This window comes from Pagrus major, chromosome 18 (assembly GCF_040436345.1).
Source record: "Pagrus major chromosome 18, Pma_NU_1.0".
Lineage (NCBI taxonomy): Eukaryota > Metazoa > Chordata > Actinopteri > Spariformes > Sparidae > Pagrus > Pagrus major.
The window spans coordinates 20,705,628-20,731,197 of record NC_133232.1 but is presented as its reverse complement, the minus strand read 5'-3'; the positions used below and the strand labels follow the sequence as shown (position 1 = coordinate 20,731,197).

The window sequence follows — 25,570 nt, the reverse complement described above, 5'->3', positions numbered from 1 at the left end:
AGGTTTAGGTTTAACTTTGAAGCTGATTTAATCAACGACAGTCAGTATTTATTCTAAATTAAGAGTTGGACAGAAGCTGATTGAATGACAGTGATGGTAATCTGCATTTTCGATGAAAAGAAACATTATTTTATGGTTTAATGGATACCATTCTGTTTAAAGCAAACTGAAATCAAGAGCTTTTTAATGGTTTAATTTAAAAAGTGAACATTTCAGATATGAATTATGTAGGTTTTTCGGTCGTCTATCAGATTCTGTGAATAACTATACAATGTGTCATCATACAATTCATTTAAAAAGAAATAAACTCTTTTTTTTTACATCATTTTATTTTAAAATTTGTATCATTTCAGGACAGGTTATCTATATATTTCTTTCTGTCATTTGAAAAAAAAATGTTTTTATCATTGCTGCATTTCAACATATTTCCCATGTGGACTCTTGCACATAGAACATATTCATGTTGAAGTATAGTATTGGTTCAGAAGTTTGCATTAACTAATGTTTGTGTGAAATTGATTTATTCAATATGTTAAATTGTTGGATTCCCCTTTTAATATCCTCCTTTTGTTGGTGTTGCATGATTTTATGAATGATTTAGTGTAATAATTAAATCAATTTTATGTATATTGCCCAAAATCACAATCACGTTGCCACAGTGGGCTTTACAATCTGTACAGCGAGCGATATCCTCTGTCCTGACACCCTCGATTCGAGTGAGGAACAACTTGCCGCATTGGAAAAAAAATACTGTTAACAGGGAAAAAAAGACAGAAGAAGCCTCAGGAAGAGCCACAGAGGAGGGACCCTTCTCCCAGGACAGACAGACATGTAGTAGATGCCACATGTATGGAACAAAACTAACAAAATCAGTTTATACATTTCAATGACAGAATATCTGATACAAGGAAATTAAATACAGTGTGTGTCACTGTGTTGTTAGGAAAAACTCTCCTTTTGAAAAGTTAATGTATAGAAAATATGTAAAATTGGTCTGATGTCATTTTTTAGAGTAGAATATAATCTCATTGTCCACCAGAGAGGAGAAATATCTTTTAAAACTTTCTAAAGAAGCCTTTAATACATCCACAAACTGTATATTCTCTAATCTAGATTATTGCCACCAGACTCTCTATATGTACAAAATCACAGAGCATATCACTGCTTTCACTGGTTGCCAATGAAGTTTAGAGTTTTTACACATTTCAACATCACAGATCTTGTGGCTCTGTATGAACCGGGGTGTCATAAGATCCTCAGGCAGGCACTTCTACATTAGACGCATCAGGAGTGGACTTCTTCAGTCCTCGGAGGCGCCTGTCTGCCTCGTCGCGCCGCTTCACAGTGTGTCCTCGTATAAATTCAACTCTTAAAACTTCTCTTTCTTAACTATGAGGTCAAAATTGTTTTTCGTTTAAATTTTACTTTATTCTAATGGGTTACATTAGGCACGGCTATATTTCTGCATTTGTGTCTGAGTGTGAACATATATATAAATTGGTGTTTATATGTAGGACTGTATATGTGCACAGATGCAGTCGAATACTAAAAACATGTATATAAGTGTGTTTACATCTAGGTTTACGCAGGAACATATTTATGTACGTGTTGTGTGTATGTTGATGTGTTTATGAATATGTACTGCATATTTATATGTACGCTCAGGCTTCTTTTAGGCCCAAAGCTTTAAATGTTTTGGTTTTAATTGTTCAGCTGATTACTACCCTCGTGTTACCATTTGATTTGTGCTCGTTTCTTTTTTTATGTAAGCTTCGTAAGAATGTTTCAGGGGCTGAAAGTAACTGTATGCACTCTTCCTCGTGTATCATACTTCAACATTTTGAGGCACTTGTTCTTTATTTTACAGTTCCTCAGACGTTCTTCATTTACTCCTCAACTCTCCAACTTTTTAAGGGGAAAGTTGGATTTTCTTTTTTTTTTTCACTCACTTCTGACAGAAAAAGTTAGTTTGCAATTTGGGATCACATAATAAAATACATATAAGGCTGAAAAAGTGACTTAAAAAAAAATTGAGCAAACCGATTACCTCAAATTTGCAGTGCACCTAATAAAATATGAGGTAAAACAGTGTGAACAAGCCTGTAGTGATCTGTGTAGTTACAAGTAAAGCCAGCCGAAGGAACCAAAATGTTAACATAAAGCTTATAGAGTAATAATGTAACAATAATTCATCATGTCCATCAGGATAAGGGCTTTAATGGATTATTTAATAACTTCTGCATACACACTTTTGAATGCAAGAACACTTGATCTGTGGCCTATGTCCACCACTGCAACGCACGACCATGTTGAACTGGTAGTGATGCTCACCAGCTTTGGAGGAGAAAGTGTAAATCGTTTGCTGTGTCATTCTTGACCGGATTATATCCTCATTAGTCTAATCACTAAACAGTGAATGGATCTAAATCACCAAAAGGCCTCCAGGACAGAGAATACCAGCGGCGTCCTGCGCCACCAGGAACGTTTAGACAGGAGACAAAAATGTTAATTTGGGTCACACACACACACACACACACACACACACACACACACACACGGAGGGGCTCCCGACACGCAACCCTCAAAATACCCAAGCGTTCGTGCAGCGGAAGTTTTTAAGCAACCTTATCTGCAGCTTTATCTGAGCTGGAGATGTGCTGCAGAGAGACGGGTCAAAGGCGACCGCAGGGCTGCTGCAGCTCGGAGCATTAGGGATATGAAACACATGCCAGACCTGTCATGTTCAATTTACAGTCGACTCAATCGTTTACCATCCGGCAGAACTGGAGACGTGCGTAATTTGCTGGATGATTTGTCATCCCGCAGGATAAATCGTTTGAATTCTGAATTTCTTGTTGCAATTAATGACACAAAAACATTTCACTCAGGCCCAGTGTGAATCAATCATGATGAAAACATCTTCCCTGTGTCTTCTCCTCCTCCCCACCCCGCGTTTACTTTATTTCGCCAATTATTACAGCAAGAGCCGAGCCAGTGTTGACTCTCACTGCGTCTGAGAGAGATTTTACGGCCATTCATCAGCTCGCGAGGCGCACAAATAGTCTTTAAAACTATAAACACTATCGTTGGTCGGAGACAGGGGGACCCATTTACCCCGTGGCTGTGCTAAACGCTGAAGATAAAACAAACGATAATACTGTCTGTCTCCTGTGACCGTCTCCACAGGCATTAATAGCGGGTTTAGTGCCAACCGTGTTAGGGGGGGAAAAAAGACATGCGGGCTATGCGTCATTACGCACAGTTGTGTCAGTTTTACTGCCTCCAGGGGGAATGATTTGTGCTTTGTTATTGGGAATCTATAAATTACTGATTGGAAGTAATTGCTTGTCTTGAATTTGCAAAAATAAAATCTTACTCTCACATCGGTTAAAACTCGGGTGTCATATGTGGCACATCTTCAGGATAACCTGGCCTGCAGCGTGGGTGGGAGTGTGTCTGTGTGTGTGTGGTGTGTGTGTGCAGGTTTGTTGTCATCTGTTATCACGTCCTGATAACGCAGACAGCGGCTCCAGCATCTCTTGGACGCAGACAGCAGAGTGTGTCGCTCCTGGTTTCAGGTTCCGTGTCCAGGGACCCCGGCCTGTTGTCAGCTCTCCGTCTTTCTTGTCGCTCGTCTGCTCCGTTTCCCGTCGGATGAGGGCCGGGGCCGACACGTGCACGCGCATCGTCAGGCTAATCAGACACATTAAGTTAAATAATGTAGATTTGGCCTCCTTAGTCATCATTAGTCACGTTTTTATGCACGCAAAGTTAGATGAATTATTTCTCCGGGTACTTAAGGATATGTGTAAACATCCGCCCAAACGCTGCACGTGTAGATTTAAAGGGGCACTATGTAGTTTTGGAAAATTCAAACTCAGAATTTTAACATTTCCGATATGAATGAGGTTATAATACAAACTCAGAAATATTTATTGTGTCCATAATTGAATAAACAAGCTGTTCTCAGAGGAAAATAAGATCCCCAGAACACTGTTTCAAGCTAGAAAGGTGGCAGGGTCCGCCACATATAAACAAAGTGAAACAGTATGAATATGTGTTGTCCTTTAAGATCAGTTTGTTTAGAAGAGAGTTTGTTTAGTCATAAAAATCAGTCAACAGAGATATTTCTCTTCTGATTAAAATGTCTTCCCCAAATCTACATAGTGCTCCTTTAACTGGAAGCGCCTTACACGACTTACATCAACTGACAGCTTCAAAATCCGTCAAATCATTTATTTAGTTTTTTCCTTCATGTATGAACTTTATAAACCTTTTTTTTTTTTTTTTAACTAGAAACAAAGCAGAAGAACATAAATGTTTCCCACCAGGATTAATAAAATGGCTGATTTAAAGCAACATTTCTGACAATTTAATTTGTTTTGGAAAGAGAATTAAAAGCTCTGGGCTGGTGTAGGTTGGGTGTATGTACACTGATTGAACACACACACACACACACACACACACACAGAGAGAGAGAGCTATAACAGGACATCACTTTACGTCATAAAGTGGGAGTACCAGTGGCTCCATACAGAGGGTCCCACTGGCTCCCTCCCCCCTCCTCCCTGCGTCACCGGGAGGAGAGGGAGGCCAAGCAACAAAAAAAAAGAGAAAAGTTTGGAGACAGGGTTGACATTCAAAATGCACACTTCACTCAAGATCAGTCTGCTACACCAAACTAATACTTAAATCCAGTAAATATTACCAGGAAGGAGAGAGAGTTTGTTGACTTCTCCTCTGCTGCCTCCACATGACAGGTTAATAGGTGACTTTTTGGAGTTTCTTGGCAATGTTTCCCTGCCCCAGCAGCACGTCCACTCCCTTCTCTGTAAAGGATATATTAAACTTGGAGCAGACTCATGACGTTATGGTGTCTTCTCTGGACGTGTCTTCTCGCATGGACTGCTGCACCGTGCCGACCTCCTCCTCCTCCACCTCCTCCTCTTCCTCCTCCTGCATGCTGGCCCGCCTGAAGCAGGAGCCTCTCCGGGACATGTCCGCCGCCGCCTCGCTGTTTGGAGAGGAGCTCCACGAGTCCAGAGCCGGCAGAGGCAATGCGCTCAACTTTGCTGCTGCCTTTTATGGAAAATCTCTCCTGGAAATGGATGTGGTTAAGGACGGGAAATCAGACGCGTTTGAGGGGAAACGGAGAAAAGGTGAGTTGATAATGAGAGGATGATTTTTATTTATTTATTTGGTTTTTTTTGGAGGCCTGCGCAAAAATTAGGCCCACAGGCTCCTGTTTGATTTGTGCAAAACGCAACACATGCTTCAAAAAAATAAAAGAAAAGAAATAACACTGATACAGAAAATAATCTTGTACACGAAACAGGTTTTGATACCAGATATTAAAAAATCAAAGAAATCTAAATGTTGAGTTGATGGTGAGCGTTTCCTTTCAGGCCTGTTGACACTTTTTAATGAAATGTAGGAAAAGAAAATCGATGCAAAGACTACAAAATGTAAAACAGAATACATTGAATTCAATTACGTGTTTCATGTGTTACATTTTTGTAAATTATGTTTTTTAAGGGCTCACTGAACGCATCACGGGTGGCCAGGGAAATTGAGCCACCGACCACAATTTGTAAAAGCAAAAATAACAATATAATGCAACATGTATGGGATGCACGCTGCGTTCATTACTGGTGCTGTCAGTAGTAGAAGAAGTAAAAATAAGTTTAAAAACTGTGAAAATAAAGAACTATCCATCCCTGTGACCAGAGGTCATATTTAATGTCCATCCTCTCCTCTCTCTCTGCTGTATTCAGAGGAGTTCAGTCCTCCGGCCGAGCCTGTGGACGACATGAAGCCCGAGGATCCGGACCGACCGAGGCCGCGGAGACGCCGGAAGCCGCGGGTCCTCTTCTCCCAGGCGCAGGTGTACGAGCTGGAGCGCCGCTTCAAGCAGCAGAGGTACCTGTCCGCCCCGGAGAGAGACCACCTGGCCGGCGTGCTCAAACTCACCCCGACCCAGGTGAAGATCTGGTTCCAGAACAGGAGGTACAAGTGCAAGCGGCAGAGGCAGGACCAGAGCCTGGAGATGGTGTCTCTGCCGCCGCCCAGGAGGGTGTCGGTGCCGGTGCTGGTGCGGGACGGGAAGCCTTGTCTGGCGGCGGACTCGGCCCCCTACAACCCGTCCTCCTACAGCGTGGGTCACATCAACCACTTCACTTATAACAACTACCCAGCGTTCAGTAACTACACCAGCCCCGGCTGCAACACAAACTATGCGTGTAGTTACCCCGCAGCCACGATGCAAACTATGCAGGGACCCTCCGGCGGCGGGAACTACGTGAACTTCGGTGTGGGGGAGCTGAGTAGCGTGCAGAACACGTTCTCCTCCAGCAACGGGCCGTTACATGGCATCAGGACATGGTAACCTGCAGACCACGCGCTCAGTCACCTGTGAGGTTTAACGGGGCTGTTTTCTGACTGCATGTGTTTTTAAACGTGTCGAGACTTTACGGAGTTTGTGTAACTTCTCCTGTATTTAATAATTTACCTTGGGTAGTTTTTCGTTTTGGATTTCAGCACCAGTATTTGTCTGAATAGTGTAGATACATTTTTATTTATTCTCGTGACGTTAGCGCACAGACGTGACATTTCAGCCCAAATTAATGCAATTGAAAAAAAACAAATTGCAACTGCAGTTCTTTAAATGTTATCTTAAATCTTAAACCTGCCTCACCATTTTCTATTTTTTATTATATTAGAAACATTTTGACACGCGAAAATTGATTGTTAAATATTTTTTACCAAACAATCAGACAGTGACTATAAAAACATTGTAACAATTTAGTTCGTAACAATTATTAATTTTATGTAGGCCATAATTATTATTATAATTATTATAATTATAGTGAATATAGTTGACATAAACTTATTGAAATGGCTTTAAACTGTTTAAGGTAATAATGAGCCTCTAGTTTGGCTGTCAATCCATAAATCATTAAAAATACAAACAATAATATTAGAAAAAAATATATTTCAGCCACATTATATATAATATGTAATATGGAAGTATAATTATGACAATATATTGACAGCATGTAATCCATGTCTCCGGGTCACATACTGGTTAAACTGGTTATACAATAGATCAACATAAAGGGGCCCAACATCTGTACGGCCCTCATATGGTTTGTGTCTGGTTAAAATGTTCAAGTGGCTATTAGGAAGCTTCCTTCAATATGCTTCAACAAGGTTAAAAGGTTGCTAAAAGTTTACACATTTTACAACCCGCTGTCAGCCACATGTACACTCCACACATGTTTAAAGTCACTGGGACAGAGGCGGCTGTGAGCCGTGACCTTGAACGGTACTGAAGGTTTTGTTAAAGTCAGGGTTTTCTGATTTAATCAGTGTTTAATCTGTTTTTAATTCTTTAGAACTAAACATGTTATGATTTTTGGAAATTGTGTTGCTCACACACGCTTTTTCTGTAGAATCGGTCAAAAATTCTTCCTGAGTCGACAACTTTGTCAACAAGTTCAAGATGTTACCTGACCCAAGATATTCATCTATTTTTGGACATTTGATTATTAAACACTTTCTTTTTGAAACTTTGGCTGACTCATTAGTCTATTTTATTTGAGGAGTTTAACTGGACTCAGAATGAATGTCATTATCTACTCACGCTCACACAGATGGAGAGTTGGGTGAAACATTTCTGGAGCTTCACAGCAAAACAGTGTTGCAGCATTTTCCTAGACAGCTGAAGCAGATGAGGAATTGTTTTAAAACAAATAAAATAACTGAAATAAAAAACATAAAATGGCTCCATACATCCCATCCGGCACAATCCAAGTTTCTGGAAGCCCGGTGATCCTAAATTGATTTGAAAAAGACATTATTTACACATTCAACAGGCGGCTGAGCTCATGCACCCACTTCAGAAAGGTGCATGCTTTTAAAAGCTACAGTTCAGATTTCAGCTTTAAAAGGGGTATAAATAAAAAAAGGTCACGTAAATTTGGGATCTCGGGGGTTCAGGAGACTTGTATTATGCTAGACAAGCTGGATGGAGCATTTTCTTTCTTTCTTTCTTTCTTTTTCGTCAAGTCACCATCTACCTCAGTTGTGTAGGAGAATGCTGACTTCCCAATGGCAGTAGATAATCAGTACATTTTAATTTTTGGGTGAACCTATCCTTTAATATACGAACGCAAAGTTGAGACTCTGTCTGTTCCTGTGTTTACTCCATCAGTCCCCTGAGACCCTCGTCCACTTGTCCAGATACAAACCCGCACACTTGATTGACACTATCGTGGTGCTAAATGCAAGAATAGTCCAATTTGCTTGACAGAGAGCCAGAGTCCTCGTCTAAGTGTGCAGTTATACGAACAGGCTCGGAGCTGCGTGGCTCTGCCCAACTGCCTCCACTTTACATGAGTAAGAGATGCTTAGGCATCTCTCAGGTCTCTCCACACATGCTCAGTTCTTCTATCTCATTTTAAAGAACACACCCTCACAAACACACAACTCAGGAACACAACAAACATGAAGCCAGAAGATTTTGTATTTATTGATAATCAATAGACAGTTACATATTTTAAACAAAATGGCAATGCCAGGCAATTGCAGAAAGGGTAGCAAGGTCATGTAGCTCCTCTGGCCACCCTCTCCTCGGAGGTGTTGAAAAGGCAACGTCAGATAACAGCGGCACACAAACCTAAAAATATCCCCCCTCACCCTCCACCCACACTGGAAAGGGAGAGGGAAACGGGTCGGAATAATCTGCTTTTCCGGGTCTTATCTGAAGAAAGGCAGGGATGCATGCTGCTCTATCTCTGCCAGTGTGATCGCTGCCACTACTTTTCTGAGCTTTTCTGCTCTGCTGCAGACCGGAGCCAAGCGAACACGGGCAGAGATGGAGGGAAGTGTGCAGACTCTTTCTTTGAGAAAAGTTTTCTTTTTTTTTCTTCAGGTTTGCACGCCGACTGAATAAAACATACGTAAAGTGCACATGTACAAGCAGAAGCGTCGTTCTGATTTTCCAGCTAGTGAAACACAAGCTGAGTGAATGCAGTCAGCTTGTATCAAAGTTAAAATCCATTTCTATTCTATTCTCCCATAAAAAGGCATTCAGTCATTATTAAGCCGTAATAAATTAAACCTTACAGTATTTATACAGTACATGATTATAAATAAAAATAACACAAAATGTGTGTTCAGTCTTTGTGACTTCATGATATCAGGTTAAAACAACAGTTAGTGAGGAACATTTGCAGACACAGACATGTTTGTTTTTTTAATGTCCTAATATTGTTCCTACAATACGCATCCTTATATTAGAATTTGATACTACTATTGAATAATAGTAATTGATAGTATGTATATCACTATATTATTGTTTTGAGGACATGCATGCCAATAAAAGCCTGTTGAACTGACATGAAAAGTGCACTTGTTTTGTGATTACCAGATTTTACACAAATTCTGTCTAGTTATTTACCTTTAAATTTTATCATATTTGATTTTCCTTTACTTCATTTTTTCTGTCTCTAAGATCCCGTTGTCTGTCACACATAAACATGAGTTTTACTGCCGTCAGCACTCACACTTTTTTTCTTCATCTTCAGAATCTGTGTGTCTGTGTGTTTATTTTTGAGTGTCAAAACTCTCCAAATCCACAATTCAATTTGGTTTTCCATTATAAGGCCACGATTCAATTCAATGTTTGTTTTAAACATTTTTTTTCTCCAGAGCATTGGTTTCATGTCCTGACGACCGTCATTTACATTTTCATTTTTGTTAAAAAGATATATATATATATATATATATATATATATATATACTAAAGGCCCCTACACACTAGGCTGATGGTCGGCTGTTAGGCTTTGTCAGGACAGTCAGTGAGTGTCTGAGCTCTAGTCAGTGCAGTGTGTCCTGCACTGCTGGCACTCGATGGCCGTTGTCGGAGGCTTTTTGGCTGATTCAGCATGTAGAATCGGTGGCGGCTCGTCAGTGAGAAAAATCACCCTGACTGGCTGTTCAGGTAAGCAAATCAGTGCAGAAAAGAGAAATGGAAAAAGAAAGGCAAAGCCCCTTGAGCCTGTCGCTGTGTTATCCATGATTTCACCCATTTAGTGCAGTTTCTCCTCATTTTTCTCCTCTGCCTCTTTGCCAGTGCCATCTGCAACTTTTTATCAGACATATTCTTGATTAGAAGCGACTATATAAGCAAGAGTGGTGTCAAAGAATGTTTCTTAATCATAACAACAGTTTTTATATCTGCAGAGAAGTGTTTCCTTTAACATAGGTGCAGAACGTACAAGCTTGTTGGCTGCCAGCTGTAGTGTTAGCGGTGCGTTCAAGTGCAGCTTTTTGGCCGAGCTAAAGTAGACACAAGGCAACGCAACAGTCGGCCTTTGTAGCAGCTACTTCTCTGATGTCAGTTTGGTGTGTAGAGGCCTCAAGGCCATACGGTCAAATTTAAATTATTTATTTATAATGTAATAACAATATGTCATCATATTACAAACGACTACTTTAAAACAACAATTTGAGTTTCCTGCCATTTCATTTCGCTGACTGAAAGTGAATGCTTTTGATTGATTTTTGATTTAAAATTGAAATTGAGAAACCCCAATGTAAACGTACACACACACACACACACACACACACACACACACACACACACACACACACACACACACACACACAGTACATAGCGTTGTATACATGAAACAAAACCATACCGGACATCTTCCACAGGAATGTATAAAAGACTAGATCATTATAGTTGTCCACCTCCTCTCACAACTGATTTGATTAAAAGTAATGCACAGCATTGTTTTTTGTGCACGTGTTGTGCATCCTCTTTTCCTCTGTATGATGAACCACAATTTTCTAAACAAATTATACACTGCATGGAACTACAGGTCTGCAGGTTTATCTTCCTCTTTGTGGACAGTTTTCCCTCTCTGCAGCGTGTCAGTTAAGCAAAGTGAGCGGTCCACATTCCACTGAGCAGATACTCAAATGTAATGTGTGTGTAATAAGACGCACGGCATTCAGACTTGTTTATATCATGGAAAGCACTATATGCGGGAAAGGGAGAGCTCCTCGAAAGGTACCTGGTCTACAGGAAGGGGAACAGTCTCTTCTTAAGGATGTAGAGAACTGTGGCGAGGAAGAGGGCGAGCGCCAGGAAGATGAGCAGTTTGTCAGTGAGCTCTCGGCGGTTGTACTTGGTGATCAGTTTCCTCCCGAGCTGGATGGTCCCCGTCATGGTCTTAAACTCGTCATTGGTCTCTTGGATTGTCCTTGAGGAGGTTGCTTTAAACAGGAGAGAAGACTTTCTCAACACAATTTCGACTAATCTAAGTGGACAATTTAAGTATCAGTCATATATAAAGTATTAAAAGGATTATTAGGAATTTTGCTTAACAAACTCTCCCTTTTTAGGTTGTGTTTCCTTCACTAACCTAGTGATGTCATGGTGTCCTCGCTCTGCTGAACCTGCTGCGCCATCATACGGCTGATGCTCATGAGATTCTCTGTAATGTCACTGCTTGTCTGAGCCAGGCCCTCTTTGGTCATCTTCCTAAGAAAGAGATACAAAACAAGACATACTAACGATATAAATGTCCTTGTGCCAATTATCCTATAAGAGGAGAGTAAAGATGTAAAAACAATGTAGTTTTCTAATTAGAAACAGTGAGAAGAATTACTATGTTGTTTGAAAATACTTGACCAAGACATACAGCTGATATTATCTACAAACCTCTCAGTTATTTATGAGACTGTTTGGAACACATTGTGAGCTCACCTCTGCCTCACAGCACTATCTGCTCCATTAAGAAGTGCCCGCTTTTCCATGTTGTCTATGGATAGTTTGCTGGCCAGGTTGGCTTTCCTCCAAACTGTCTGGTTACTGTTAAAACAGCAGTGATAAAAAAAATAAAAAATAAATCATAAAGTAGATAGTAGATAATTTTCACATGCTTCTCCCCCACCAGTGAGGCGGAAAATATCAACACAAAAGTGTGATGAACTATACACAGTTCACATTAATAAAAGTCAGGGAAGAGTAGAAAATTCCAATCTAAAAGGCGCTACCTCAGCATCTGTTTTCTGTGGCCCTCTACCTGAGCCATCATAGCTTGCTTGTCTGACTCTTTATCCTGCTCCAGAGCCATCTGCTCGAAGTCCTGTCAAAGAAACGCAACAAACGTTTTCTGAGCCATGTGTTACAATAAAGCCAAGTGCATGTTCTGTCACGTTTGCAAAGATTAGAGCCCGAACAACGTATTGGTTGGCCGATATTGGCAGAACACAGATGTATCGGTTATCAGTGTATAGGTGGTCTTATATGTGCCGAAATGAAAACCTTTTTCAAAGATTACAATGCAGAAAATAGGTGCTTCAGTCATCTACAATTATTAAATTCACATTTAAGCCTACTGCTTCAGTGCACCAATGTTATTTTAGACAATAAAGTTTAAACATCCAGCCTATTTTCCCTGTCGGATAATCACATTTTAGGGCTCACTGCAAAAAACTTTACTTTACTACCTTACATCTGGCCCCAAATATCAAGTATCAGTCCAGCACTAGCAGAGATATTCACAAATAGCTTTGCTTACCTGAATTCGCAATCTGAGATTGTGGAAACTTTTCTTCACATCTGCGTTCAGCTCGGTCAGCTTGCTTTGAGGGCCTGTGCACTCAGTAATATCCTGGTGAGACATCAAAACAAGGATTAGCTCCTGTATCAATATAATAAGAGAAGTTACTGGCGTCAACATGAGGCTCTCATTTGTGAGGTAGAGACACGCTGCTGGACGATATTTGTTCTGACAGATTGAGCTGTTCTCTCAGGATTAACACCACTAGAGGGGTTGGAATAATCTGTTTACATGGGCTACCAACTGTGGCAAAAAATAAAGCAACTCCAATGACAATGCAATGACTCAATTTCTTGATAATTCTTCATCACTTCATTATCAGTTGATCTATTGATCAGATTTTCGTTATGATAATCAATTATCAACTGCTTGTTTATCATCTGTAAAATGTCAGAATAGACAAATCACATTTTCCTACAGTCAAAAAGATGCCTTCAAATCCCTTTATTTTCCCCTGATGAACCATTAAAAAGCCAAAATGTACTGAATGTTAAATGGTGTAAAAACAGAGAAAAGTGGAATCAGAAAATACTTGGAAATATTGCTTTAAAAATGACTTCAACCATATATCAATTATCGAAATGCTGTATTCATTTTCTGTAATGGGTTTATGGATTTATTTCGGCACTAAGTAGGGGAAATAAGCTTTTTTTTTTTTTTTAAAAAAGCTATAAACTTGAACTTTGATATTAAAAAACATTGCATAGGCTAATATTAAAGACAACATATGAAAATTTAACAAAGAATGGACTTTCTTATTACAAGCATGTTTCTGTCTGACTGGAAATCAGCTTTAAAACTATTTCTGTCGACCTAAGTGAGCTGACGTTACCTTTAATTATCACCAATTTTAAGTTTTTCTGTTCTTTTGCTGACATTTCTTACATGTGCCACTTCTTATAATAACCATAACTTGGCGGTGAGCATAATATGAGAGTTAATGTGGACTGAGACAGAGATTTCATTGAGCACTTTCCCTTCACTTCACCGGCAGCTCATCATGTGAGCGCGACTGTCGGTACACCGGCTGCCTGCGGCTGAAAACACAAACGTTGTGATGTAGCATAAAAGCTATCACACAAACACACGATTCAATTCACTGACAATCTCAGGAACCAGCGTGTCGTAACACAGCACTAAGTAATCTTACCAAATAAATACTCGCACCTGGATGAGAGCTTTGATTTCCAAGTCATATTTGAGTATTTCTTGTTCACATATTCGGACGTGGACATCGGAAGACGCCATGTTGCCAACGTAGTCGGCTCGAACTACGGCAAGCAGGAAGCCGGTTTTGAGCTTCGACTGTCGGCTTCGGCCGTACAACCACACTGATGCATTTACGACATTTAAAACATAACCTGTATTTAATATTATATATAATAAAAAAATATTTAACTATATATAAAACAATTCATATATTAATTGTAATACAGTCAATTAAAATCGAAATATTTTTTAAAATAGATATACCTCAGTGAGTATTTCAACATAATAGCCCTTTGAAGATATATTTGGTGAGTGAAAAAAGATGTATCATGAAAATAAAATAAACATTCTTTATAGATGAAAATTATAAGTGGAAATACTTTATCATCATAAACTTGATTCACTTGGACTATCGAGTCATAATGTTTTTGAGAAAACAAAAGCGTTGGATCACTTAAGTTGATTCTTAGTTTATTAATCAACAACTATTGAATGGATTTACAGCCATCACTAATATTACCAGACAGAAAGACATCACATCAAACACACTGCACATCAACGCTTTAAGGCAAGGTCATTCATATTAACAGCAGCAATAAACCTAATATACATAACAATTAAAGCAGTGAGCAGCAAACATCCATTGGTATGCAGCAGGGTCAGGTCCACTCCTGCGGAGAGAAATTACAATACACACAGTTTTAGACAAAACCAAGCCAAGCAATAACATACATTATCTATAGGCTACATCTAAGTACAGTGTCTATGTATATGCTGCATACAAGTAGGTAGTTACCTGCTTGGTCAGGAGTCCTGGGAGGGACATTATGCCCAGTGATAGCTCAAGTACCAGATGACATCAGAGGACAGAGAGGGCCCAAAAAGTGGGTTCAGCTGGGCCAGAATTGCTATCAACCAGCTGATGGACAGAGAGGATGTTCAGATCACACGTGTCAATACAAACCAACTCACATCCGTCAAAATGAGTGATGTAGGTCATTTCATTTTCTCTAAACATTTAAACGTAATTCTGAATTTAGGCCCAGGTCCAGTTGTTAGCATTGGTCTACACAGGCTTTGGGAAACTACTAAGCTGCAACACTACTTGTACTCTGCACTCTTTCACTCTCTGACGTGGAACATGACACCATATGCACACTAGCACCTCATTGTGAATATAAATAATTAAATAGGAACAAAGAAATACTACATCCATAACAGTACTAACTCCAATGACAGGCTTTGTTTTATTGTGACAGTAATTTACACAAACATAAACCCACTGGTGGAAAAAAGGTACTATATTATTTTTTTATTATGTATATAATTAGAGCTGCAAAAGATTTTCATTGTCAATAAATGTGACATCTTCAATTTAGAGCTACAAAGGTTAGTGGTCTAATCGATCTAATCTAATCAATTTCAACCATTTTGAGAATCGCTTAAGTGTTTCAGTCATTTTTCAAGAAAAAAAGTCAAACATTCGCTGGTTCCAGCTTCTTAAATTTAAGGGTTTTCTGCTTTTCTTTCTAATTCATGAGCGTAAATAAAGATTCTTTGGGTTTTTAACTGCTTGAACAAAATAAGCAATTTCAAGATGTCACTTGTCAATATTTTTTGACATCTTATAACAAAACAAATAATCGATTATTTTTGTTTTGTCTGACTAACAGTTCAAAACCCAAAATATTAATTTAACTATAAAACAAAGTTCTAACAAGGGATAGTTTGGTTTTTCTGCATGACGAATCACTTAAACGATTCATAGATTATAATGGATGCCACACAATTTCCTCTTAATGGATTAACTGATCGATAATCCAAGCTTTTTATATGATAGTTCAGTCACTGAGCCTCCATCAATTTGATTGAATATGTCCTATAAGTGCACATAAGTGTTTTTAAAGCACAAGCTGCCTCAACATGTGGAAGAAATCCTGGTTCATTTCCAGAATAATAATACTTACAACAGGTAGCAGCAGACTGCAGTTAACACCAGCATTGTGACTATCACTCTGTGGGAACAGGAGAAATTATTGAAGTCATATAAAAATACTTATACTCATCTAATGACTGCATACATGGTTTTAAAATATATCACAGGCCCATTCATTAACACGGGCTGATCTCGTGATGTGGGTGACAGACGGGAAAATAAGGGAAGTTGCATTAGGAACATTTTCCAGAGATGAAGTGTATATTTACTCTTGAGTTTGGTCTCTAAATACAATGAAACAGACAATCTAGACTTATTGTAGATTGATGTAAACAACTGCAGCATTAAAGAGGTAACACAGATGAAGTTTACTTCGACTCACGCAGGCGGAAGAGCTGTCAAATTAGCTTCAGCTAGCTAACCATTACTTTTACTTTACAATGCTAGCAGCGAGCAGCTAACCTTGAAACTTTTTGAAATAGTTCAAGTAACATTGATAAACTTGTTATAAAAGCATGTCCGCTTTATACACTGTATATCAAATGAGAGTCAGGGGATAACAAACAATAGAAACTTAGGTTCCAGCTGGCTAAAGAAAAAGAGCTAGCTAACAAACTCACCCTCTGTTTGGTCCTTTGGGGATGAACCAGGGCACAACTCCTCCGACAATAGCCCAAAACAGGGTCATCACAGACATGGCGATCACAAAACTTAGTTCCGCCATGGTGGGTTTTGTTTTAAACTAAGATTATATCAGAATACAAACTTTTTGACTAACTTCAGGACTGTCCAGCTGCCACACAAACAGAGAGAGGCAGCTCGTGTCACATGACCGTCAGCCACAGAGGGAGGAACCAAACTGAGCTGCACCTTCACAGCAGTCACTGCGAGGTTCACTAATGGTGGTTAAAGGTCTGAACCTCCTGAAAAGATGCAACAAGGAACAATTTGGCCCTTTTCTTTTGTAGATCAACGCACTATATCATATATTATAACAGTTATACATGAAACCTTGTAAGTTAGCTTGTAAAACATTAAGATTATGACATTTCTTCTTGATAAATAACATCAGCTGTTCAAGCAAAGCTTCAACTTGACAGGCTTGTTTGGTAAAGTTATGTAACTCTGAGACACTTAGTGGACATGTTTGAAATGTACATTTAAACCTACAGTTGGAAACTTTCAGACTGTGGTAAAAAAGTGACACCTATCGGTCATTTAGTAAAATTACATGAGCACCAAAGAGGCATCACCAGTCTGCTGTTGTTTAAACAAATGCATGTCAATTTCAGGCTGAATGGATGATGCTCATTTTAGTGTCAGACCATGAGAAATGATGAGCAGTTCAATCTGTTAAAGACAAACTACCATTGCCTTTCATTCAGGCAATCTGCAAATTCAACATCATATGAAATTTTGTTTCTATGCATAAATCACATTCTCCTTTGTGTCTGAGCCTTTCCTGACCCCATCATGCACCTCTGTATTATACAGGGTGTCTGTCTACATCTATGACACTTGAATTAAATGCTTTTTATGACATTTAAGATAATTTTTAACCAGCTTTCACACAAATCGTCTTTCTTTATTCAAGCATTGCAGGTTTTATGTAGGAATATGATGACAGTGACTTTTTAGTTTAACAGTATTAGGTTTCAAGATTTAGAAATGTGGACTTTCACACAGAAGAGCTTGGCTCCGTTTTACTAAAATTAACTATTTAATGGTCCCAGAATTTGTTTTTAAGACATTATAAAAAGGACCTGTGTTACTGTGTTTTTCAATCCTGGTCCTGGATGTTTGAAATCTTTCCCTGCTCCAACACACCTGATTTAAATGATCAGCTGATCAAGCTGTGGTGAAGCGTAATTCATCTGAATCAGGACAAGGATTTAAAAACACTGCTCTATAGCATGCCCACCTCAAACAAAAGAGCAGAATACAGTAAAATGAGTTTCTCTGAAGGGCAGCCAGCACAAATTCATGAATAAAAACCTAGGCCTTTGGCTGCTGCAAGATAAAATGTGCACTGGATTAAAATAGTGCACTATAATGTGTTTTCCTGGGATCTGTACAGCCCCAACACCTCGACCCAGTTTTCTTCTATGACATTTGATGTACAGTACGACAATCATTGACTTATGACTACCTCAAATAAAAGGTATGCACATCTGAAATCACTTCCTAAAAGAGATGTAACATGCAAAGACAAAATCATCCCGACTCCACAATAACATGACAGACACAGTATGGTCCATTTACACAGTTTATTGATAGCAAAAGATCATTTTTACTCCTGCATCTTCTCAATGGTCTCCTCCTTGTATTTGCCCTTCTCCTTTCCATCAGCGCGAGACTTGGCCTTGCGCTCCAGGATCTTCTTGCGGTCCTTGTCCAGCTTTAGCCTGGTGATGACCACCTGCAGAGAAAAAAATGGGTTAGGAACCAAGCCATGGAACGTTTCATTTGCAGTGGTACCAATCATGTGAAGACAAAGTTTTTCTGAGAATTGTTACCAGTGGACAACAAATACACAATGTAGAAACCACAAAAACCCTAACCGGCATCAACATAGGCTTCAGACTATGAGAGGCCTAACATTGTTTGATAGTAATTTGGCTTTGAGTTAATTTATGTAAATTTTCATGACATAAGTTGCCGTCAATTGAAAGTGACCCACTACTGTCAGACTGTCCTGACAGCACCAGTAAAATAACCCTTTTCTCTGCAGGGCCACAGCAAGACAAGTGCAGGTGCAATTAATTACATAAAAAATGGCTGCACTCCATTTGTGTGTGCCAGTTCCAGGGACCCAGGTGTTGTGCTTGCTGCCAAAAATCATATGACTTGCCCAAACACTAAACTGGAATGGAAACCCTCATTATTGCCATTAGATGCACCTGTGCCTTCTGTTACAACATGTCAAAATGTCTGAAAATGGACTACTAGCTCAGTCAAATGGTCCACTACAAGTATCAACACTGCAGTTTGCTTTGGCCAGGTCTCATGTACCTGTGAGAGCACTGCACAATGTTGCCGTTTAGTTTTCATCAATCACAGCTGGGCAACCGTCTCTGGACAGCTTACACACAGCTCACTGTCTACAGCACAGTAATGCTTCAATTTGGTCAGTAAAAGAAATGAATCTGCCAGATTGAAAAGAGGGACAAACTGGAGGAGAGGCAGGTGTGCTCCAGTGGGTTGAACAATAAGATCACAGGGGAGCATTTCGTCCAACAGAACTTTTTCACAGCAGACATTCTGACTTGAAGGAAAAACAGGCATTACTAATAATAATGCAGGCTCCAAACTGATCAAGTGTCCCAGCAACTCACAACAGTGAGCCAACATGTACAATATCAAGGCTGTGAAACTGAAGCAGCTACATGGAGTTCAGCCACCATTAATTTTACTTTTTACACTTCATGACTTTCATTAAAGAATGTTCCGCAAAGGCTCTATAATAAATACCTTAATGTAAGAGCTGTAATGTACTGCATGAGATTTTAGTCACTCTGGTTTTAAGGCTATATTTTAAAAAAATGGTAGTGGTACAGGGCATTAAACTGACATTTCTCATCAAGATAATGCGATGCATGTAACACTAAACTGCAGTCTTAAAAGCTACCAGTAATTCATCACATGGCTGTTCTAATGGATTGGACAATGTACAGCCCATTACACTCAAAACTTTTAAACAACTCTTCAGAGACATGGAAACTTTGCTTCCTGTCAGTGATATGTTCAAATATCATCTGATTAACTTGATCTGTACTCTGACTTTTTGATTAAAAAGAGGTCTACCTTTAGTGAGAACTACACCAATATTTTGCAGTTACACAAAAAGATATTTAGCAAAGGAAGTCCATTTAACATTGCTTTATCCAGTCAGATCCATCTAACGCTCCTCGTTTGTTATTGCCTTCAAAATATTAGTCAAAAAATGTGTGCAACTGCATTATGACAAACAATTACCAGGTAAGCGCATTAAAATACAAGATGGAGAACACAAGGTCTCAAGTCTGGATTATTTGATGGACTAAATGGAGGCCACCATTTTGCTGCTTCAGAGAAACCACAGAGACACTGTCTCAAACATAGTGTGTAAATGTTGTGGACAAATCAAAACTTCTCCATAGAACCCACTCCAATACAGCAACATCACTAACTGCAGCCTCAAAGATCATCACAGAGTTGAAACTGACAGTTAATAAAAAGTTAAGAGTCTACTTGTGTATCACACGTCTTTCACCTTGTGTATACACACACTGGGTTAAAACAATGACATTAAGTGTGGGCCTTCATTTTTCAATAATGTTAAAGGACAACTCACTACAGGTAGATGCTGCTCACACCTGCACTGCAGACTGCTCGCAAAAGTCACTTTTACAACTTCTGGGCCATGATAAAGTTTCTCTGGTACTCTATTCATGGCGAAGTGGCGTTTATCACTTAGGATTGCACTTAAGTTTGTGTGGCAACCTTAATTTCACATCACTGAGATGTCAAAAAGGCACCAAACAAACACAAGTGTCAGTGTCGACAGGTCCACATTCAGCTGCTTGGTATTGGTTTGCATCCATTGGCCTCTGTAGTGTGACCTTTAGTGTGCACATTTATAAGACTTTTTAACCGAGGTGCAAATGGGGCTCACCTTGCTGGGGTGGATGCCGACATGGACTGTGGTTCCGTTGGCCTTCTCTCTCTGCACACGCTCGATGTAGATGACGTACTTTTTCCTGTAGACCTGCACCACTTTGCCAATCTGCTGGCCTTTGTAGTGTCCACGGACAACCTGTTTGTACACAACACAAGCAAGTCAAGTAAATGAAACGTACACTTCTTATGCCAATTATGTTAAACTCTCAGCAAGTCACACTCAAGTACCTGGACTTCGTCATCTTTGCGGATGGGCATGGACCTCACGTTGTACTTCTGCCGGAGCTCCTTGGACAGGGGGGAAGACATGATCTTCCTCCTGATGTGTGAGGGGGCATTGAAGTGCCTCTTGCGGTTCTTGCGGCGGGAGGAGGTTACAAATGGATTGAGCTTCATGATGCTGTGAGCAAACAAGGAACACAGATCATTCACAGGTTAACAACAGCATTTTCCTGTTAAAAACACTGCAGTTAAATGACATATTGCTCTCTAAGCTGCTGAAAACGTGAAACCAGCAAGCAGAGTTCAATGGAAAATGTAGCTAAGTTAGCAAACCAATGCTAGTCTCGAAACGTTGACAGCAACTCGAGTTTTAAGTACATTGCCTTCATTTTTGTCCTCATGCCACCTCTCCTGAAACACGACAACCAGAGACTATACAACTGCAACTACATGAAACACATACGTTTACAGTAGGAACATAGCAGCTAGCTCGCTAAGGTATGGCTGCTCTTCAGAGGTGTATGCTAAGCTAGCAAAGGGACGCACTGAGTTAGCATAATATAACAAACTGGTTGAAGCGATGCCATTAGTGCCAACATTGACCAAGTGTTATTGTCGGGCGACCTGCCGACTATAAAGAAAACACCGTAACTGTAAAGAAAGCCGAGTATTAATCGCTAGCACCAGGAATCAAGCACCTTCACTAGCCGACATGCGGATACCGACAGAGTTAGCACTGGGACCAAATACTCAGAGATTTTAATTGTTAATCTATCATCAACATGTGTACAATATCGACAGTATTTTGATTGTGATAATGTTGACGAGGTGTTTAGACTGTTACAGGGATATACAATGATCCCGAAGGGAGGATGGATGGTGATAACTTTGGTGAAATTGTCTGCTAAGAATTCTTACCCTGCCTTTGCTCCTCTATGGCCGGCGGAAAAGAGACTCTCGTAGTACTTCCGCTGGCATTAGTTGACACTCAAATCTCGCGAGATGTCAACGGAAAGTGCATAAAAAAAATCGATATTAACGTCTATACTCGTAAACATATGACGTAAACAATTACAGTAAGTTGAATAAGACATTTTAACACTGTTAGGTAAAGATAATTGTTGAATTCGACACATTGGGCGATTTTTTAAAAAGCCTTTCGTTCATTTTAACGACTATTTTACGGCCAGCTTTTATAATAATTCATAATAATTAATAATAATTCATAATAATGACATTTACGAGTCGTCCTTTCAAATAATGCACAGTGGTTGCCCCTCTGGGTTTGTTTTTGCGCCGGTCTCACGCTGGCTCGCTGTCCGGATGACATGTTGTCACAAGATGGCGCCAAACCCAGTTAATCAATAACATGGTCAGCAGTTGGAAACAAGTTTTGTCTATGATTCATCAAGTTTTGGCTCGTGTGCTTATGTAATGTTTTCCTACCGCCGAGGATAGCGAACTGACACTGGTAATGTGATAAAACACACACACGGGACGACACAACACGGTGACGGCATAAAATGTGTAAATTCTAGTGAGGCCGGATTTTTATTGTGATATCGTTGAAATAACACTTATCATCTTCATCACCATCATGACGGGCTGTGGATGCTCTTTTCTGCTCCAGTAAGTTGTCACACAGACATGAGGGGAGGGGGTGTTTACACCGGCAGACCACACATACGCTGACCTCCCCTGTGAGAGGACGGAGGAGACCTCCTGTCCTGCGCTCACTCCAACAACTACACACGGACTGAACTGCCGACACGGAAGCGGAGGCGCTGACACCGTGCGCTGTTTCCTCCCCGAGCCCGGCGCGCAGTTTCCCCGGAGCCAGCTGCCTGCCTGCCTGCGCTGTCTGCCTGCGAAAAGTGATGCTGTCATAGCCCCCTGCGCCGCGGACAGAGAGCCTCTTTCCCCTCCCGCACCCCTCTGGTTCCTCTCTGGCTGGCTGTCGCGGCGACAGTGCGGATGTGGAGCCCGCAACGCAGCGCTCTTCAGCCGTCGGCAAGCATCGGAGAAGAAGATGAAATGTTTTTCCCGTTATCTCCCGTACCTTTTCCGCCCTCCGAGCACCATCCTCTCCTCCACTTGCCACACCGAAGGTAGGGTGGGACGCCGGGGGGGCTGTCACGGGCTGTGAGTTGCCTACTTTGAGCGTGTGACATGAATGTTTAGGCTGCTCCTCTGGTCCCCGACACACGCAGGACCACAGGCTTACATGTGTGCAGAAGTTAGGATGGTCCAATTGTTGGGCTGCTGCTAACACACTGCAGATTTGTCACTGTGCATGAAGTTGTGGGAGCCATTCTCACATCCAGAGATGGGGGAGATGTAAAGATCACTGATGCAAAAAGAGGATTTTTAATGTGTGTGATTGTGTGTGCATCTGTTCTGAAGAGTAGCACTCCTTGTTTCACTCATTTCCTTCAAGCCAGATCCATCAACACGGGCCTACGGCATGCCAAGAGAGACCCTCAGGTTGTGGAGTTGCATGACAAGTATCTTTTACTGCCCCTTATTATGTGTTTTGATTTATTTTACCCTGTCATCAGACAACATGCATGGCAGCAGGCCTTTCCGAGACAATATTAGACTCAATTCACCTGCAGTTCACTCAATATAGAGGATGGAGTCTCCTCAAAATGCCCAAACATCCACCCCTAACCTTTACCAGTCCAAACAGAGTTATCTCCACAGAGTTGTGCATAGTCAAAATCTCGAATTGAGTGAATTGACCCCAGCCACGATGGCAATAAATGAGTTCGTAAGAGCTGGGCGATTCATCCTGCTGATTGTGCTGTCAGACGGGGCAGCCCAAGAGGGTCTGAGTGTTTGTATAACCAGCCATTTACTAGGTCATAATGTGGAGACTGAGCCACTGCATTATTTAGCTTTGCATGGTTGCCCTCCTTCCTGTGCGCGCTCTGCCCTCAGCCCTCTGGCACAGGAAGGAAGATAGTGTGGTACAATCTACAGTGGAGTGGTCAAAGCCAGGGCCCTTCACAGCCTGTAGAGATGACCTATATACTGTATGTATTCAGTAGGCAGGAGGAAGAACTGAAGGGTGTTTACGTATGCATGCTCACTCAATCACTCACTCACTCATGTACTCTTCTGCTCCATCACACCCATTAACTTTCCTTTTTCCAAACTTTTACTCCCCGTCTACTTCTCACTATCCTCCTGAGCATTTTTGTATTGATTTGTCTGATAAAGCCCTTGTAAGGCTAAAAAATGAATGCTCCTACCCTGCAAGGTTGAAAAGTGAATCTATATTTTTTGGGACAAAATATTGAATATAGTTTACAAAAGATAACATGAGCTTCAGTTAAACAAACAAACCCATCTGCCAAAATAAATGTTGGCAGTGTACATTTCTGCAAACCACAGGGATGTTAACTCTTACATTAACATTTCTTTGTGTTCCATTTTCAATTTTATGTGTCAACAACACTGTGCTTAACGTCTGGTTAGGCTTCGGCCCAAACACCACTTGGTTAGAGTTGTCCCAGTGTCTATGTCACAAACATGGCTGAAAGAAATCCCCGGTTTTCAGCTAAAGTGGTCTTAAACAGTGTTCGTCTCAGCCTGGTGTCACGCCACAGATATTGATAGGGTGTGTAGTAATTGGACAGCAAAGCGTTTTTATGAAGGATCACGATAAAAACACTCAGGGTAAGTTGATAGTGGTGAATTTCCATTACAGGGATAATTGTGGAAATCCTCACATGAATAACTTGAAAAACCTGTCTAGCTCACTAACGTACAGTCATATGTAAATTTATGGGTTATTTTGAATTTGCCACAAAGGGTGGGGCCCAAATCTCTTCAGTCATTCCATAATCCTGAAGCTGTCACCATGGCTGAGGGCACGGCCTGCCCATGGTATCCCCCACAAAAGTCTCAAAAGTTACATTGGATGTGTGGAAATGTATTTAACACCAGTTTGCACTCCTACTCCGTTAGCTCAGTATTGTTTCTTAACAAAATGTAATGCAATGTTTTTGTTCAGGATATGAAATTTTCATATTGTCCGACGCCTAATGGTACTTATGAAATGTACAAACTTCACATATCTGTTGTTTGCAGAACTGTACAATGCTAGCATTTTATTCTGGTGACTGGGCTGAACAAACAACAAAAGATTAAATGCATTCACTATCCAAAAATAAATATCTTAAGAACTAATTAAGGGGTTTACACCAGTCAATTCTGTGTATCAAGACAGTCTTAAGAATTGTAGTTGAACACATTTAAAATTAACTAAAAGTATCATCAGATTGTGAAGAAGTAACTGTTTTGAGTTCACAGTCCGGGCTGCTAGCTGCACTGCTAACTGAGCTAACTAGCTAATGGCAGCTACAGTTAGCAGCAGTTAGCGGTTACTCCAGTAATATGCTGCCCTTTTTTTGGTTTTTAATATGAATTTGACAGGTGGCCTATTGCTATGACAACTGAACAAACTTGAAAACGTTAATAAAGATTTGTCTTGGTAAAGCCCTCTCTCCAAGGCCAAAAACATCTATTCTCATGCATTTTGTTATTCATATCTCTGGCTTATATTTCTCCATTTTAACAGCTGCTTATGCTTTCTTCACTTTCTTCACAGACAGTGTGTCTGTTTAAAATATATAGTAGGTCTGCACAGTTGATCAAAATATCCAAATCGGCTTTAAGTTTTAAATAAAGGTAAAACATGTGACAGAAAGCATTAGAATGAAGTACTGTAGTGCTGCAGAGATGCCCTGGCCTACAAATCTTCTTCTCCAGATGTAAGAAAACATGTTTGTTTGTTACAAACTCCAACAAATGTCACATCATCATGATTTTACTAGTTTTTTTAATCAAAATGAAAATTGTGATCCAAAAATGATCATTGCCACTAATCGTGAATCATATC

At 40.2% G+C, this 25,570-nt stretch overlaps 5 protein-coding genes across 5 annotated transcripts in view; 2 read left to right on the top strand and 3 right to left on the bottom strand.

Moving 5' to 3' along the window:
* Positions 1–4,792: 4,792 nt before the first annotated feature.
* Positions 4,793–6,385, top strand: nkx2.5 (NK2 homeobox 5). The gene is made up of 2 exons (XM_073487650.1): positions 4,793–5,159; positions 5,775–6,385. Exons 1-2 carry the CDS (start codon positions 4,793–4,795, stop codon positions 6,383–6,385), a joined length of 978 nt encoding a protein of 325 aa, XP_073343751.1.
* A 2,121-nt stretch (positions 6,386–8,506) lies between these two features.
* Positions 8,507–13,895, bottom strand: bnip1a (BCL2 interacting protein 1a). The gene is made up of 6 exons (XM_073486352.1): positions 13,806–13,895; positions 12,597–12,689; positions 12,070–12,161; positions 11,780–11,884; positions 11,436–11,554; positions 8,507–11,286 (listed from the first exon to the last, which is right to left on the bottom strand). The coding sequence occupies exons 1-6, from the start codon at positions 13,884–13,886 to the stop codon at positions 11,090–11,092; spliced, it is 687 nt and encodes a 228-aa protein (XP_073342453.1). The 5' UTR covers positions 13,887–13,895; the 3' UTR covers positions 8,507–11,089.
* A 409-nt stretch (positions 13,896–14,304) lies between these two features.
* atp6v0e1 (ATPase H+ transporting V0 subunit e1) lies at positions 14,305–16,634 on the bottom strand. Its single transcript, XM_073486947.1, has 4 exons — positions 16,404–16,634; positions 15,815–15,862; positions 14,644–14,766; positions 14,305–14,518 (listed from the first exon to the last, which is right to left on the bottom strand). Exons 1-3 carry the CDS (start codon positions 16,505–16,507, stop codon positions 14,673–14,675), a joined length of 246 nt encoding a protein of 81 aa, XP_073343048.1. The 5' UTR covers positions 16,508–16,634; the 3' UTR covers positions 14,305–14,518; positions 14,644–14,672.
* Positions 16,635–18,036: 1,402 nt separating this feature from the next.
* Positions 18,037–21,638, bottom strand: rpl26 (ribosomal protein L26). Its single transcript, XM_073486606.1, has 4 exons — positions 21,583–21,638; positions 20,671–20,842; positions 20,438–20,578; positions 18,037–18,202 (listed from the first exon to the last, which is right to left on the bottom strand). The coding sequence occupies exons 2-4, from the start codon at positions 20,836–20,838 to the stop codon at positions 18,074–18,076; spliced, it is 438 nt and encodes a 145-aa protein (XP_073342707.1). The 5' UTR covers positions 20,839–20,842; positions 21,583–21,638; the 3' UTR covers positions 18,037–18,073.
* Positions 21,639–22,693: 1,055 nt separating this feature from the next.
* The window catches only part of ppp2r2ba (protein phosphatase 2, regulatory subunit B, beta a), a 43,887-nt gene continuing 41,010 nt past the window's right edge, over positions 22,694–25,570 (top strand). Inside the window, exon 1 of the mRNA XM_073487117.1 lies at positions 22,694–22,772. Coding sequence (XP_073343218.1) covers positions 22,694–22,772 — 79 coding nt within the window. The remainder of the gene's footprint in view (positions 22,773–25,570) is intronic.

What these genes read in the sequence shown, in the direction of transcription:
- nkx2.5 (XM_073487650.1), top strand. Translation starts at nt 4,793, where the DNA reads ATGTTTCCCTGCCCCAGCAGCACGTCCACTCCCTTCTCTGTAAAGGAT. An exon ending in TGAGGGGAAACGGAGAAAAG is followed by an intron (nt 5,160 to 5,774) that starts GTGAGTTGATAA and finishes TGCTGTATTCAG; the next exon opens with AGGAGTTCAGTCCTCCGGCC.
- bnip1a (XM_073486352.1), bottom strand. Translation starts at nt 13,886, where the DNA reads ATGGCGTCTTCCGATGTCCACGTCCGAATATGTGAACAAGAAATACTC. An exon ending in ATCTCAGATTGCGAATTCAG is followed by an intron (nt 12,162 to 12,596) that starts GTAAGCAAAGCT and finishes TTTCTTTGACAG; the next exon opens with GACTTCGAGCAGATGGCTCT. An exon ending in CACAGAAAACAGATGCTGAG is followed by an intron (nt 11,885 to 12,069) that starts GTAGCGCCTTTT and finishes CTGTTTTAACAG; the next exon opens with TAACCAGACAGTTTGGAGGA.
- atp6v0e1 (XM_073486947.1), bottom strand. Translation starts at nt 16,507, where the DNA reads ATGGCGGAACTAAGTTTTGTGATCGCCATGTCTGTGATGACCCTGTTT. An exon ending in CCCAAAGGACCAAACAGAGG is followed by an intron (nt 15,863 to 16,403) that starts GTGAGTTTGTTA and finishes CTGTTCCCACAG; the next exon opens with AGTGATAGTCACAATGCTGG. An exon ending in GCAGTCTGCTGCTACCTGTT is followed by an intron (nt 14,767 to 15,814) that starts GTAAGTATTATT and finishes TCTGTCCATCAG; the next exon opens with CTGGTTGATAGCAATTCTGG.
- rpl26 (XM_073486606.1), bottom strand. Translation starts at nt 20,838, where the DNA reads ATGAAGCTCAATCCATTTGTAACCTCCTCCCGCCGCAAGAACCGCAAG. An exon ending in GCAAAGATGACGAAGTCCAG is followed by an intron (nt 20,579 to 20,670) that starts GTACTTGAGTGT and finishes GTGTACAAACAG; the next exon opens with GTTGTCCGTGGACACTACAA. An exon ending in TCGGCATCCACCCCAGCAAG is followed by an intron (nt 18,203 to 20,437) that starts GTGAGCCCCATT and finishes TTTTCTCTGCAG; the next exon opens with GTGGTCATCACCAGGCTAAA.